The 12070-nt window shown below is 39.0% G+C and overlaps 1 protein-coding gene across 4 annotated transcripts in view; it reads left to right on the forward strand.

Annotated features, from left to right (window-relative positions):
* The first annotated feature begins 6149 nt into the window (after positions 1–6149).
* SENP6 (SUMO specific peptidase 6) overlaps positions 6150–12070 on the forward strand; it is an 80705-nt gene continuing 74784 nt past the window's right edge. For all 4 annotated transcript variants that reach the window (XM_054062214.1, XM_054062216.1, XM_054062217.1 and 1 more), the window contains exon 1: positions 6150–6336. In XM_054062214.1, coding sequence (XP_053918189.1) covers positions 6285–6336 — 52 coding nt within the window. In that variant the 5' untranslated portion in view covers positions 6150–6284. The remainder of the gene's footprint in view (positions 6337–12070) is intronic.

Genomic DNA, 12070 nt, shown 5'->3' on the forward strand with positions numbered 1-12070 from the left:
TAGAGACTCAAGAGAGATTAAAAATAATAAAAGGAAGACTGCAGGAACTCTAGAATAAAGACTGAGCAATCTCCCAGCATAGAAAAGTTACTCAAAAGAGTATAGTGAACTCTGAAGTAGAAAAAGAAACTTATTTATAGAGAAGATTATTTAGGTTAATATGGGAAAAAAACCCACATCTTTCTCATACATGATCTGTGAAAACTGAAAATCGATCTTAAACTGAGATTTTTAAGGGCATATGCAGTGACATTTTGAGTCTTTACAACTTAACTCTATGGAGAAGGACAAATGAATGATCCCTTTACATCTTTCAAATCCTGTATTGTGTGGATTCTGTTCTTTGCAGTATGCTTTCACTTCACAGATGAGACTGAGTATGCTACTGTACTTAACCACTAAAGCACACAGACAGAAGCACATCCATCATCATAGTCCAGAGCTCTAATCTCCTTTGTACATTGAGACGTAGGTTTCAGAAATTCTTCTGATTAGAAGGGAAATCTGTAAGAAACAAACTCAGGGCCTTAGCCAGCAGCACAAGCACTAGGGCTTAGGTCATGCACAATGACTATAGGTAGGACATAGTGATTTTTTTGCCTCTGCTTTCATTATGGTTATGATATAACCCCTTGTAAACAAACCTGACCCTCTGCTTTTGAATGTATTTTGCCTGTATGTGTATGGGTTTTATATGCCTTGGGTGTCGTTTATTTTTATAAACATGATTCAGATATATACAAAACTTTTCTACATAAAATACATAATAACTTTTGCTAAATGAGTGCCTTAATTCCTCTGAAATCTAATTATTCTTAAAGCTGTAGACAAATAGACAACTAATGAAACAGGTGGGGGAAAGGTGATCCTCTTCTAAGACGTGTGACCCTGCCACCACTGAATCAATAGATATTTTCTGTTTGTTATATACATTTGTTTAAATTAGACATCTCTACTAACATAAAGATCTTGAGGCTAATGATTATTTGGCAAAGTACTTCCAAGGATTTCAGATACAAAACAGTTTCCTTTTCTGAGGAATGCGAGACCATTATACAGACAGACCATATATAGTTTCTGTTTTGTTGGCTGGCAATTAAGAATGCGTATTTCTTTCCATGTGTGATTGTGAGAGTGACTTCTGTATAACTTTCTACAAAAAAACCCCATTTACATATCTATCAAATGTGTTTAAAAAAATAGTTTAGAAATTGACTTAGGCATATTTCACATGGATTTGAAAAGCAAGAGATTAGAGACAGGGTCAGATGCTATGCGTATGTGCATATTATGTTTTGTATACTGGATGTTTTTGGATTCCTGACAGTTAGGTAACAGTTTAAGTCTTGCTGTGCTTTTATTTTATTTTTATTGTGGTAAAAAATTACTATTATTTTATTTTCCTGATTACATAGTGTTTGATTTTAATATTTCATGCTGTTAGATGCATTCATTATATTTTATTGTTATTAGATGAAAGATTATTGTGATTATGTTGACAAATGCAACATTTTATATTTTTCCTCCTTTAAATCAATTAGAATTCTGCTCTCATTAGTGAAGTGAAGAAAGAGTTACGCTGAAAGACAAAGAAGAAATTTACACTATTGCCTATTCATAAAGCTTGGACTGCAATCAATAAATGTATTCCATCAGTCTGTATGCAAAACCATATTTCCATTAGATTATCACCACAAGAATGTTACAGAAAAGTTTATTTCAGATTAATAACAGAGTGGTTTAAGAAAACTTACAGCAAATATGATAAAGTGCTTCAAAATGTACTGAAATATCTCTTATAGAGATTATACACTGGGAAGAATATTCTAAGTATCTCAGATCTGATGCATTCTCTTGGACTTTTTATGTGCTCCCCTTCTAACATTACACTACTACTATCAACAGGTTTGCTTTTGCTTATTTAAAGATCACTCTTTGCCTCAATGTGTCATAAAATAATTACCCACTATGTTATTAAAGAATAAATAAAAATTTAGATTATCCCTTTTTTTCCAGACATAATGTTTGTATTTGGTTTATAATTGTGCATTTCTTTTTTAGCATGATTCTATGCATATTTACATCATTCCCTTTTACAAAATTTTACTTTTTCTCATGATCATAATTATATTACTTTTATTTAGGAGAGATTACTGAGGTAGTGGTTCTGGGATGTGTACTAAACTCTGTTACTTTTTTCTTCTAGAAAAAATGGCCTTCCAGGTGTAGTCCAGACCCTGCAAAAAGAAATGTTTATTTCCAAAAATAATATGCTGTGTCATGGCTAACAATGCTGACGCATCTCTCAATCACTCTTTTATCTCTATAAATCTCACTTTGCTAAATGAGTCATAATGCTTTTAGCCCAAAACAGTTGCTTGATCTCATTGACAAAAAGAGAACTTGCATATTTAAAGCAAAACTTCTTCTCCTTGAATGGTTATAATGCAGTAATTACCAGAACAGTGCAGAAGATACTTAAGCAACAGCCACGGCAATGAATAATGAGATTTTTATTTTAAAAATGTTTATGAGACTAGCAGAAAACCTGATAGGTATTTGTTTATTATGGTTATTCTCCAACATCAGGATACTCTGTCTTGAGGTAGGCTCATCAGATTTAAAAAACAGGTCATCTTCAAGGCAGGAATTAAGAAAATATTTTAGACAAAGTCACAATGATCTTAAGTAGTCTGCAGTTATTTACTACCTACTTGATAAGCTATCTTCGAAACAAAAATTTAACAAAAAACTTCTCCACATCCTGATGTGGCATTATAAATCCCAGCATGTAGATGGATGGTACTTCTCCATTTGAGAATGTCCCTGAAGAGTTAACTACAGTATTTGAGCTATCCCGGAATAATATTAGGTTAAAACCCACTAACATTAAAACACCATCTTCAATAGCAAGAACAAGACAGCAAGCACAAAAAAATAAATCTGATTTTGCTTAAAAAATGCCCAGATAAAAAACAGGCAGCAGGTCATGAGGAAAGAAACAAAACTGTTTGGTTTTTTTTAAGATAGGACACAGATTGTGCATTATTAATACATTCAATGAACAGTTTTAAGAACAACAGTGGAAAACTGAGAAAAATAATTCAGCCCATAAACATTATTTTCTGAAAGGCGGGACTGTTGAAATGCATTGAATTATAGTCTGTAGAACAGGTTCATGGGCAGAAAGCAACACAAAGTTTTTCAAGCTGCCTATAAATTCTCTTTAACTTTTATATGCAATTTCTGCAGCAGTAAAGAAAATTAAGTAACGTACACTACCACAACTACAGAAACTGCGAAACTGCAATCCCTATTCCATTTTATTCCTTAAGTAAGGAAAGATGTTTCTATGAGGTAGCCATCCCCATTTTGGTGATTAACCATAAAAACCAGAGGAACCAAGAAGTAACTGAAAAGAATCAGAAATCCAAAGAAAAAAAGACCTATTTTTTCCATCATTTCAGCACTGAATCATCTAAGCCACTTTAATTAATAACAATTTTTTCATTGTGTGAAGAGAACGAAAAATTAGATTTCTGAGGTGAAACAAAAATTCTTCATCACTGCTTAATGAAGTAATCAGCTTTACACTCTAGGCAGTGCTGTGCCAACAGAGCTGTGCGCATGGAAGCATTTGTAAGATCATGGTCTTAGACTGTGTCCTGTGATTGTCAACTACCAACAGTGAGACTAGTCAAATTCTAGTGACTCTCAAAGGCAGGGAAGTAATGATCTGATCCATTTCATTTCTGGGCTCTTACTCTGTGTAAACAATTAACAGTTTTCCTGAGAAGAGAAAGAAAACTCAGTAGATTCTATATGATTTCCTGCAGCAGGAAGAGAAATGGTAATCTTCTATTTCTCATTGATCACTCAGTTACTTCTTATATATGGAGAAAATCCTCTGGTTCTAAGCAAAGTTAAAAGGATGCTGGAAAGATTTTGTAAGACTTGAGTGCCATCAGCATTGCCTTTCCTCACAAATACTTCTCAAATGAAAAAAAACCAAACCAACAACAAAACAAAACAAAACGTCCCAAGGCCGAGAATAGATTACTAATAAAAGCTTAATGAAAAACAAATGAACAAGAGATTTGACTACATACTAATCTCTTCTGTCCTTCGAGAGCTTTAAAATAAATGGAAAAAGAACACTGCAGTTGATGTAATTTGGGGGCAGTTCTTCTCCATAAAAAAAGTGCACGTTAAATTATCATTCAGAAAGTCTAAAATCAAACAGGCACCTAGATGAATATTAATAACTTGTTATTTCTACTTTAAAGGATATTTTAATCTACTGTGCCTCAGTTCACTACGATTATGAAGCTGTATTAGATGCCTTGACTCAATCCACAAAAGCACACTAATGTGTATTAAACGTTTATTCAAATAACTCATAACTCATAATCCTTAGTTTTTTAAAAAAATATGAAGAAATAGGTAGACCTGAACCATTCCTGTCTCAACTGTCAATAGCAGCTTGTTTTTATGGATTAATGCTGTAACCTCCACAGTATACCCTCTGTCTAAATAATGCTCTTCTGAGATACAATAGAATATATTTTTTTAATATTAGAGTCTAAAAGTCCTTTTTTACTGGTGGTATTTGGATGTTTTTTCATATTAGGTTTGTATTAAACATATGGTTTTCTGGTTTCTGTACAAGTAGCTTGTTCCTAATTGTTTCCTGTTAATTTTATTACTAATGAAACGAATATTTTGTAATCCCTCTTCCAGAAGCAGGTTTTATTTTCCAAGGAGATTTTGAAGATCAAGATGTGTAGATTTGCCATTCTGATCCAGCTTTTGGAATTCTTTCTAATAGCTTGTTAGCTCAGGTGGTGTGAGGTAGCATTCGGTGAGCATTCTGATGTTTCTTCTACCTTCTTCCAGGCCATCTTTGTGCTCTTCCCTACTTCCTTTTACCTCTCGCTTGTGGAAAAACTGAGCACTCACATTTAAAGTATTGTTTTAGGAATATGGTTGGTGTCATTACAGAAAATTTGGGAACAGAAGTAAATTTAGAAGACTTCAAGGAAAACAAAGACTCTTCCTCTCTCTAGTTGTTAATATTCATATGCACTAGGTACTTGAACTTACCTACTTTATGACTTTTGTCTACAAAACTGTTAAGTTCAAGCATTTTTGGAAGCTCACTTTACAGGGATTAGTCATTTTTGTAACAAGGTGCTTTAAGTTAGACATAAAAATTCTTCTACTCTACAGTAAAAGTGGAGTCCCAACTCCAGATGAAGGAATCTGTGAAAGAGGAGTATGATGTTTTTCCTCGCTCTACGTTGTCAGAATTTTACCTTCCATTGTTTTGAAGGATGTCTGGGTTTGGTAGTTGGATACCTGGGCTTCACAAGAAAGCTGTTTTAAAATTTTCACATTGCCCTTTACCTGTTTGCTTGCATGGAATTATAGGATGAGGAGGAATGGCTTTAAATTGGAGGGGGGAAGATTTAGATTAGACATTAGGAATAATTCCTTCACCATGAGAGTGGTGAGGCACTGGCACAGTTTGCCCAGGGAAGCGGTGGCTGCCCCATCCCTGGAGGTGTTCCAGGCCAGGTTGGATGGGGCCTTGGGCAGCCTGATCCAGTGGGATGTCCCTGTCCATCACAGGGAGGTTGGAACTGGAAGGGCTTTAAGGTCCTTTCCAACCCAAACCACTCTGTGGTTCGGTGAGGATGTCAAACCTCGCATGCTAAAAACATTCTTTAATTTTAAAAGCCAAATCCACCCGAAGCCATGACTTGCAGTTTCTGTACAGCTGGCTCGGCAGCGCCGTTCGTTTTGCAGAAGTTTGGGATTTAAACGTGGCCCGGGCAGAGGGCACGGAGCGTTTATCTCATGCACGAGGCTTCCCGAGACGCTTGCGGCCTCTGGGCCAGGCGAGGCGGGAGAGCGGCGGGCAGTTCATTCATTGTGCGCAGCACAACCCCCCCGGCTCAGCGCGGCGCCGCCGCCATTTTACCGCCGGGGGGGGTGGGGGGCGCGGCGCCGTTCCTGGAGGAGAGGGGCGCGCGCCCCGCTCCCTCACCCCCCCGGCCTGCTTCCCCCCCCCGAGGGCGTCGAGGGAGGGGCGCGCGCCGGCGCTGCCTCGCGCGCGGGGGCCGGAAGGCGGCGCGGCCGGGGCCGCTGTAGCGGGCGGGGGCCGGGCCTGCGCGGCGGTGCCGCGGTCACCCAGGCTCCCGCGGGGCAGGGCCGGGCCCGCGCCGCGCTGGGCGATGGAGTGAGGGAGGGAGGCGGGCAGGCAGCGCCGAGGCAGCGCGAACATGGCTGGTGGCGGCGGTGGCGGCGGCGGCAGGGACAGCCTGTTCCTGGAAGGTGCGTGCGTGGCCCCAGAGGGGGCTGCGGGCCGCGGCTGCCCTTCCCCGTCGGGGGGAACGGGTCCCCGTGGGGTGGGGGAAGGGCTCGGGCTCGGCTCGGTGCGGAGACCTGCTGGTCGCAGGGCTTCGCCGGTTCTTTTTCTCTCTCTCTTTCTTTCTTTCGTCCTTTTTTGTTTTGTTCCTCCCGTTGAGTTCCCAGGCTCCGGGAGCGCGGGGCTCTCTTTGTGGGGGCCGCGGGGCTCGGGGCGGCAGGAGGGCAAGGTTAGCGCCGGCAGCCGGACTGCGCTCCCTTCTCTCCCGTGGTCCCAGGCCCGGGCGGGCCCGCGCGCCTCCCCCGCCCGAGGAGAGGCTGCACTGAGGGTCTGGGATGAGCCGAGTTTGGGGAGAGGGATCGTTCTTACATTTGTCAGAAATTCGTTATCATTTTTGTAGCGACTGCGACTGAAAGAAACCCTTAGCGTTTAGAAGCCCTAGAATGTGGGGGTTTGTGTGTGGGTTTGGTGTGGGTTTTCTGTCACTGTAAAGCTCCTAAACGTAATGCGAGAAGTCTCCTGAAAATCGAATATTTCTTAACTGTTGAGCCTTTACTATTTCACCAATTTAAAAAAAAAAAATGCTATTGTAGTCTCGCAAAATTGCCATAAGCACATATCCGGGTGACCCAGGCTGATAGTCTGCTAAATTCTGCTAAATTACTGTGATGATAACGAAGAGAAATATATGTTAATGATATAAATTACTTCTCCTAAGTAGAGTTTTTCAAGTCGGGGATAAGTTTAGCATTGGAGATTTTGTATTACTTACATTATCCAGCATGTACCTCTTGCAGATTTTCTCTTGCTGCGGGATGTTGGGTTTTGGTTTTTTATTGCTAGGGGTTCTGGAATAGAAGTGCTATGTGAACAAAATACTGCTTGTTGTTTTGAATAATTAATCTGAAATTCTGATACTTGGGAACTCTTTCTGCTTGATAATGGCTGTCATGTTACCTTCCTCCTACCTTTAAAGTGTTGAAATGCAACAGTCCATTTTTCAAACCAGTGAGGTTTGGGCAGGCAGCTGAAAGTGTCGGGGTGATGACTGTCTTCTGTGTGCCCCTTGGCTGCTAGGTAGTTGGAATTGTGGCTAAGAAAAGACAGGTTTCATGTGCAACACTCACATGTTCTTAACTTCTGAGATCTTTTTCCAGCCCTAGGACAAACATGACACTGGATAGCATCCCTATTCAAAGCATCAGTATTCCACGATTGGTGAATCAGATTATCAGCTGGATTTGTGTTTCTCCATTGTTTGGGGACCCATTGATTTTAGGACCAATGATGTGATAGAAATCCCAAGGGTGTGTGAGTGTCCATATACGTGTGAAGAAAACCTGATATGGATGGTGGTGACTAAATAAATTTCTGAGGATGTTGCAAGCCCAAATGGGATGATAGTAATAGGGCAGAATCTAGTAAGAGTCGTAAACTTCGTGCTGATTTGAAGCGAAGGAAAGTGAAGGCTTTGAGACGTTATTTGAGAGTTTCTTATTAGGTTGGTTGACCTTATGGGAAAAATTAAAGGCATAGAATATATATATGGCAGGAAGGGATTTGGCAATCTGTAATCTGGAAATGTACAGCACTGAATTAGATTAACCTAATGGTGTTAGAACCACCATTATCCAGCTAGTCAAGCACGAGAGTGCCAGACTTGTGAAACCAGTATCACGTGGACAAAAGTGGGAATAAAAGTATATAGAGTAGGAAATATGACGACAACTTCTATTGTAAGATGATGATTGATACATGAGCCTAGAGTTATATCTGTAGCTAGTCTGAATGTATATTTCGTGGGCCCTGTCAGTGTCTCTGTAAGCAACAGAAAATTGTTAACTTGATGGTTTTGGGCTTGTTACACTAAATGCTGGTAGAGAGTATGGGGAAAGACTTCCCCATTCCCCCCATTGATGCACCAAACAAATTCTGTGCCAAATGTATGTTAAATCTATCACTAATTGAACTCAGTCTAGTGGAAACTGTGCTGTCTCAATATGTACCTATATCAATGTGTGTGTATATATGTATATGTACGTAGTAACTTCTGGTGCTGTCAAGCCTATGTTGACTGTCAGTCAGACTTGAGATAAACATACAGTTAAAATAAATTAATTGCTCTTAAGTGTGATGGTTGTTCAGAATTTTGGGTTTGATTCCACATGTTCAGTAAGATACTGCTCTCATTTATCAGATGTTACTATGAAGAAATGTGACTCATTCTGCTGTAAAAGTGTTTCCTTTTAATATTTTTATTATGGTATTCTCCAATAAAAACAAAATTATCTTTCTTGAAGGGTGTTTTGTGAGTGATTTATCTGTTACCTTTTTGGTAATGCCATTCTTGGACACAGTGATTCATGCTAGTACATGGGTTTTGTCCAGTTTTGCATATCTAATGTGTTGTAATTTTTTGTGCTGTGTTGTATAGACTGTTTTATGGAAAATGTGAAAAAGATCCCTAGACCTATAATGTTTGACTCTTTTTAAAGCTTCATTTTTTACTCTTGTTAAAGCTTCATTTGTTATCATTCTAGAGTAATGGTAATATTTTATTTACGTCAAATAATTTGATACACTTGAGCTGTATGTTTATTTTCTTGAAATGCCTGTACTCTTAGAATTCAGCAGTGTGGAAAGTACCTTATTTTTGTTATTTAAGCTAGTTAGCAAGCGGAATTAGTAAAACTTTTTCCTCATTTTCTGAATATACTTCCCTACAGTAACATTTCAAAGTTGTGGGCAGAATATGGGAAATTCAGGCTGCCAAAGTAGTCCTGTCGCCTGGGAATTCTTTCCTCATTTCGAGGGCTAGAAATTTAGTGATTAGTGATCTCCATCTGCAGGAATTCCTGCTTTTCAATTGATAGTTGCATTTAAGATAGAAAGCAATGACAGGCAAATCCCTTTGGATTTAGAATAGGAGGGTGGTCATTGTGTAGGAATAGAGAGTGCTGTTGATCATTACCCATGGAGAAAAATTGTGGGAATTCTTATTATATTCTGCCTCCTTGGGTATTACTGAGTTGCAAGGAAACTGTAATTTTTCTTTTTCACCCTTAAATTTAAACTTTCCCTATGTTTGTGCAGTAGATAACAGGCAAACTGTAAAGTATTCCTAACTACATGTATTTTCCAGAAGAAAGGAGAAACATATTCCTAGTTATTTTGGGGGTATTATTTGTGTTTTTGTTTGTTTGGGGGTTTTTTTTTTGTGTTCAGTCTCCTAATGGTTATTGCAGTAGTGGTACTGAGAAGCAATCTTGAAGTTTCTTTTTGAGGATCTCCTTTCTAAGGAATGTACCTACATACAGAGCTGCTGAGAGATGTCGGTGCAATCACGACAGGAATTTGTGCAATTTTCATTCCATTTTCTTGGCTACAGGTTTCCAAATAATAATAGAGAAAACTATGTGAACTACCCATTAGCAGCAGCAGCAACTTCGCAGTTGTCTGTCAGAGGACTCTAGAGTTCTTGTCTGCTTTGTTTTTCATTCAGCTCACATGTAAATAATTGTCTTCACCAAAGCAAGAGTTGTAGACTTATTTATTTTCTTAAAGGTAGCGAGATTCTGCATTTGTGTATTAGTGTATAGACATAGAATTGCCATTTGAAGTGGTGGTCAGCCTGTCCTGCTTTTAATTTCCCCTTTCTTTTCTTTTAATCATACTGAGACATCACTGACAAGGGTAACACAAATTAGGAGGACAGAGTGGAGTTTATATTCTATAGATAGAACACTTGAGAATTTTCTACCTGCTAGGAGTCTTTTTATTTTTCTCTTACCAGTGAGATTTAATTATTTTTTGTAATGGTCTCTGAAGCAGTCTCTGACATTTTGTTAATGGCCCGGTGGAGATAAATATTTGCTTGAAAATTAAGGAGAGGAATGTTTTGGGTACCATTGATTTTATTCCATGTCTTTATCATAATGCAAACTGTTTTATACTGTTGAATTCCTCTCTGGTTTGCATCTGTCCCAACAATGTCTGGACATGTTCTGCTAGTCTTTTGTTTTATCTGAGAGTAGCTTTCTATCTGAAAGTGGGAAATTTGTGACTCTTCCATGGCTTGCTTGTATCTCCCAGTCTTCTGACACATTCAGAATTTCTTTCCAGCACTGCGTATGTGTCTTCTCAGACCTTTGTTCAGCTGTCCTTTCCAGTGATTTTAAGAATAAGAAACCTTCTGATTGACTTCAGTGATGGATTATTTTCTAGAAATTAAGCCCGCTTGTTGAGAACTATTTCTCAGCAAAGTTAAATGGAACCTGTCTTCTCGCTGTCTTATTTTTTGTATGTGCCAATCTAACTGGGGTGATATGTGGCATGAAATATTAAGAAAGGTAGGCTGCTACTTAAAGCATATGGAAAGATACTGAAAATAAACTTTATTAATGCTATATAAACATATGTTGTAATATGCTTGGTAGCACATTCTAAAATAATACTGTGCCTGAGTCCTCTTCCACATCATCACCTTGTTTTTAATTTCAAGACATAGGATTCTAGGAACCTAGGCTTGCCCTTGACTTTATGAGTCGAAAAATGTCTGGGTGCAATTTTCAGGTTTTTGTTATAATGGCATTTATTATTTGGTAATTTTTCTTAAGTAGCTGCTGCACTAACGCTTTTGCATAAGGTGGGACATAGAGGCTTCAGGTGTAAAAGTGACTAACTTGCGTGGGATGCCTTGTCCATTACTTCCTGGCACTTGTATTTGATAGGCAAGCACTACTCTTTTCTCGGAAAAAGTCCAGAAATTGTTCTGTTTTTTAATGCCACCTCCCAGTAAATTGGAAATGTTCCCAAAAAGAGATCCTTAGACACTTATTTATGTAAATATAAATACAAAAGTAATAATAATAACATCAATATGTGAATTGATAGCAAGTGTAAACCAAAAGGCTTGCATGCACAAATACTTTTTACGATGAGCCTATTTGTATATCTTAGTCTTTTGCTTCCTGTTTTATATACAAGGATAAAACAGAATGGATTATTTATTGTAATTATTTCAGCAACGACTTTGGCTTTTGTTACTGTTGTTTCTGGAACTCTATACATGCATTTCAGCGTGGTATCAGACTTCTTTTCTATAGAGTTTCTGTTGTGTCTCTTAATTAAGATAACTGAAGGGTGTCAAGGTGTTTTTAATTGTACCAGGTCCAGTAACGTGAAGCTATTAGCTAAACTAGTGATTTTAAATACTGCTATATAAGAATATGAGGGGGTTTGAGTCCTCTCTCATTTGGTCTCCTCTCTTCCCACTAATAGCTATTAAACCCTTGTGTTTTGCAGAGGAGTAGAGATCTCTCAGGTAAAGAGCTAGAAATTTTGTGAAACTTGCCCACTTCCATAAAACAGAGGAAGCAAGATTAGTGTCCGTGAAGGGAGAGGAATTGCCTGGACAAAGGGGTTGAGCACACCCTCAGTGAGTCTGCAGATGACACCAAGTTGGGTGGGATTGTTGAGGTTCTTGAGGGAAGGAAGGCACTACAGAGGAGTCTCAACAGGCTGGATCGATGGACTGAGGTCAACTGTATGGGGTTCAACAAGGCCAAGCGTTGAGACCTGCACTTGGGTCACAGTGACCCATGCCACGCTACAGGCTTGGGGAACAGTAGCTGGAATACTGCCAGGCAGAAAAGGATCTGGAGGTGTTTATTGACAGCTGGCTGAACGTGAGCCAGCAGT

This window comes from Cuculus canorus, chromosome 3 (assembly GCF_017976375.1).
Source record: "Cuculus canorus isolate bCucCan1 chromosome 3, bCucCan1.pri, whole genome shotgun sequence".
Lineage (NCBI taxonomy): Eukaryota > Metazoa > Chordata > Aves > Cuculiformes > Cuculidae > Cuculus > Cuculus canorus.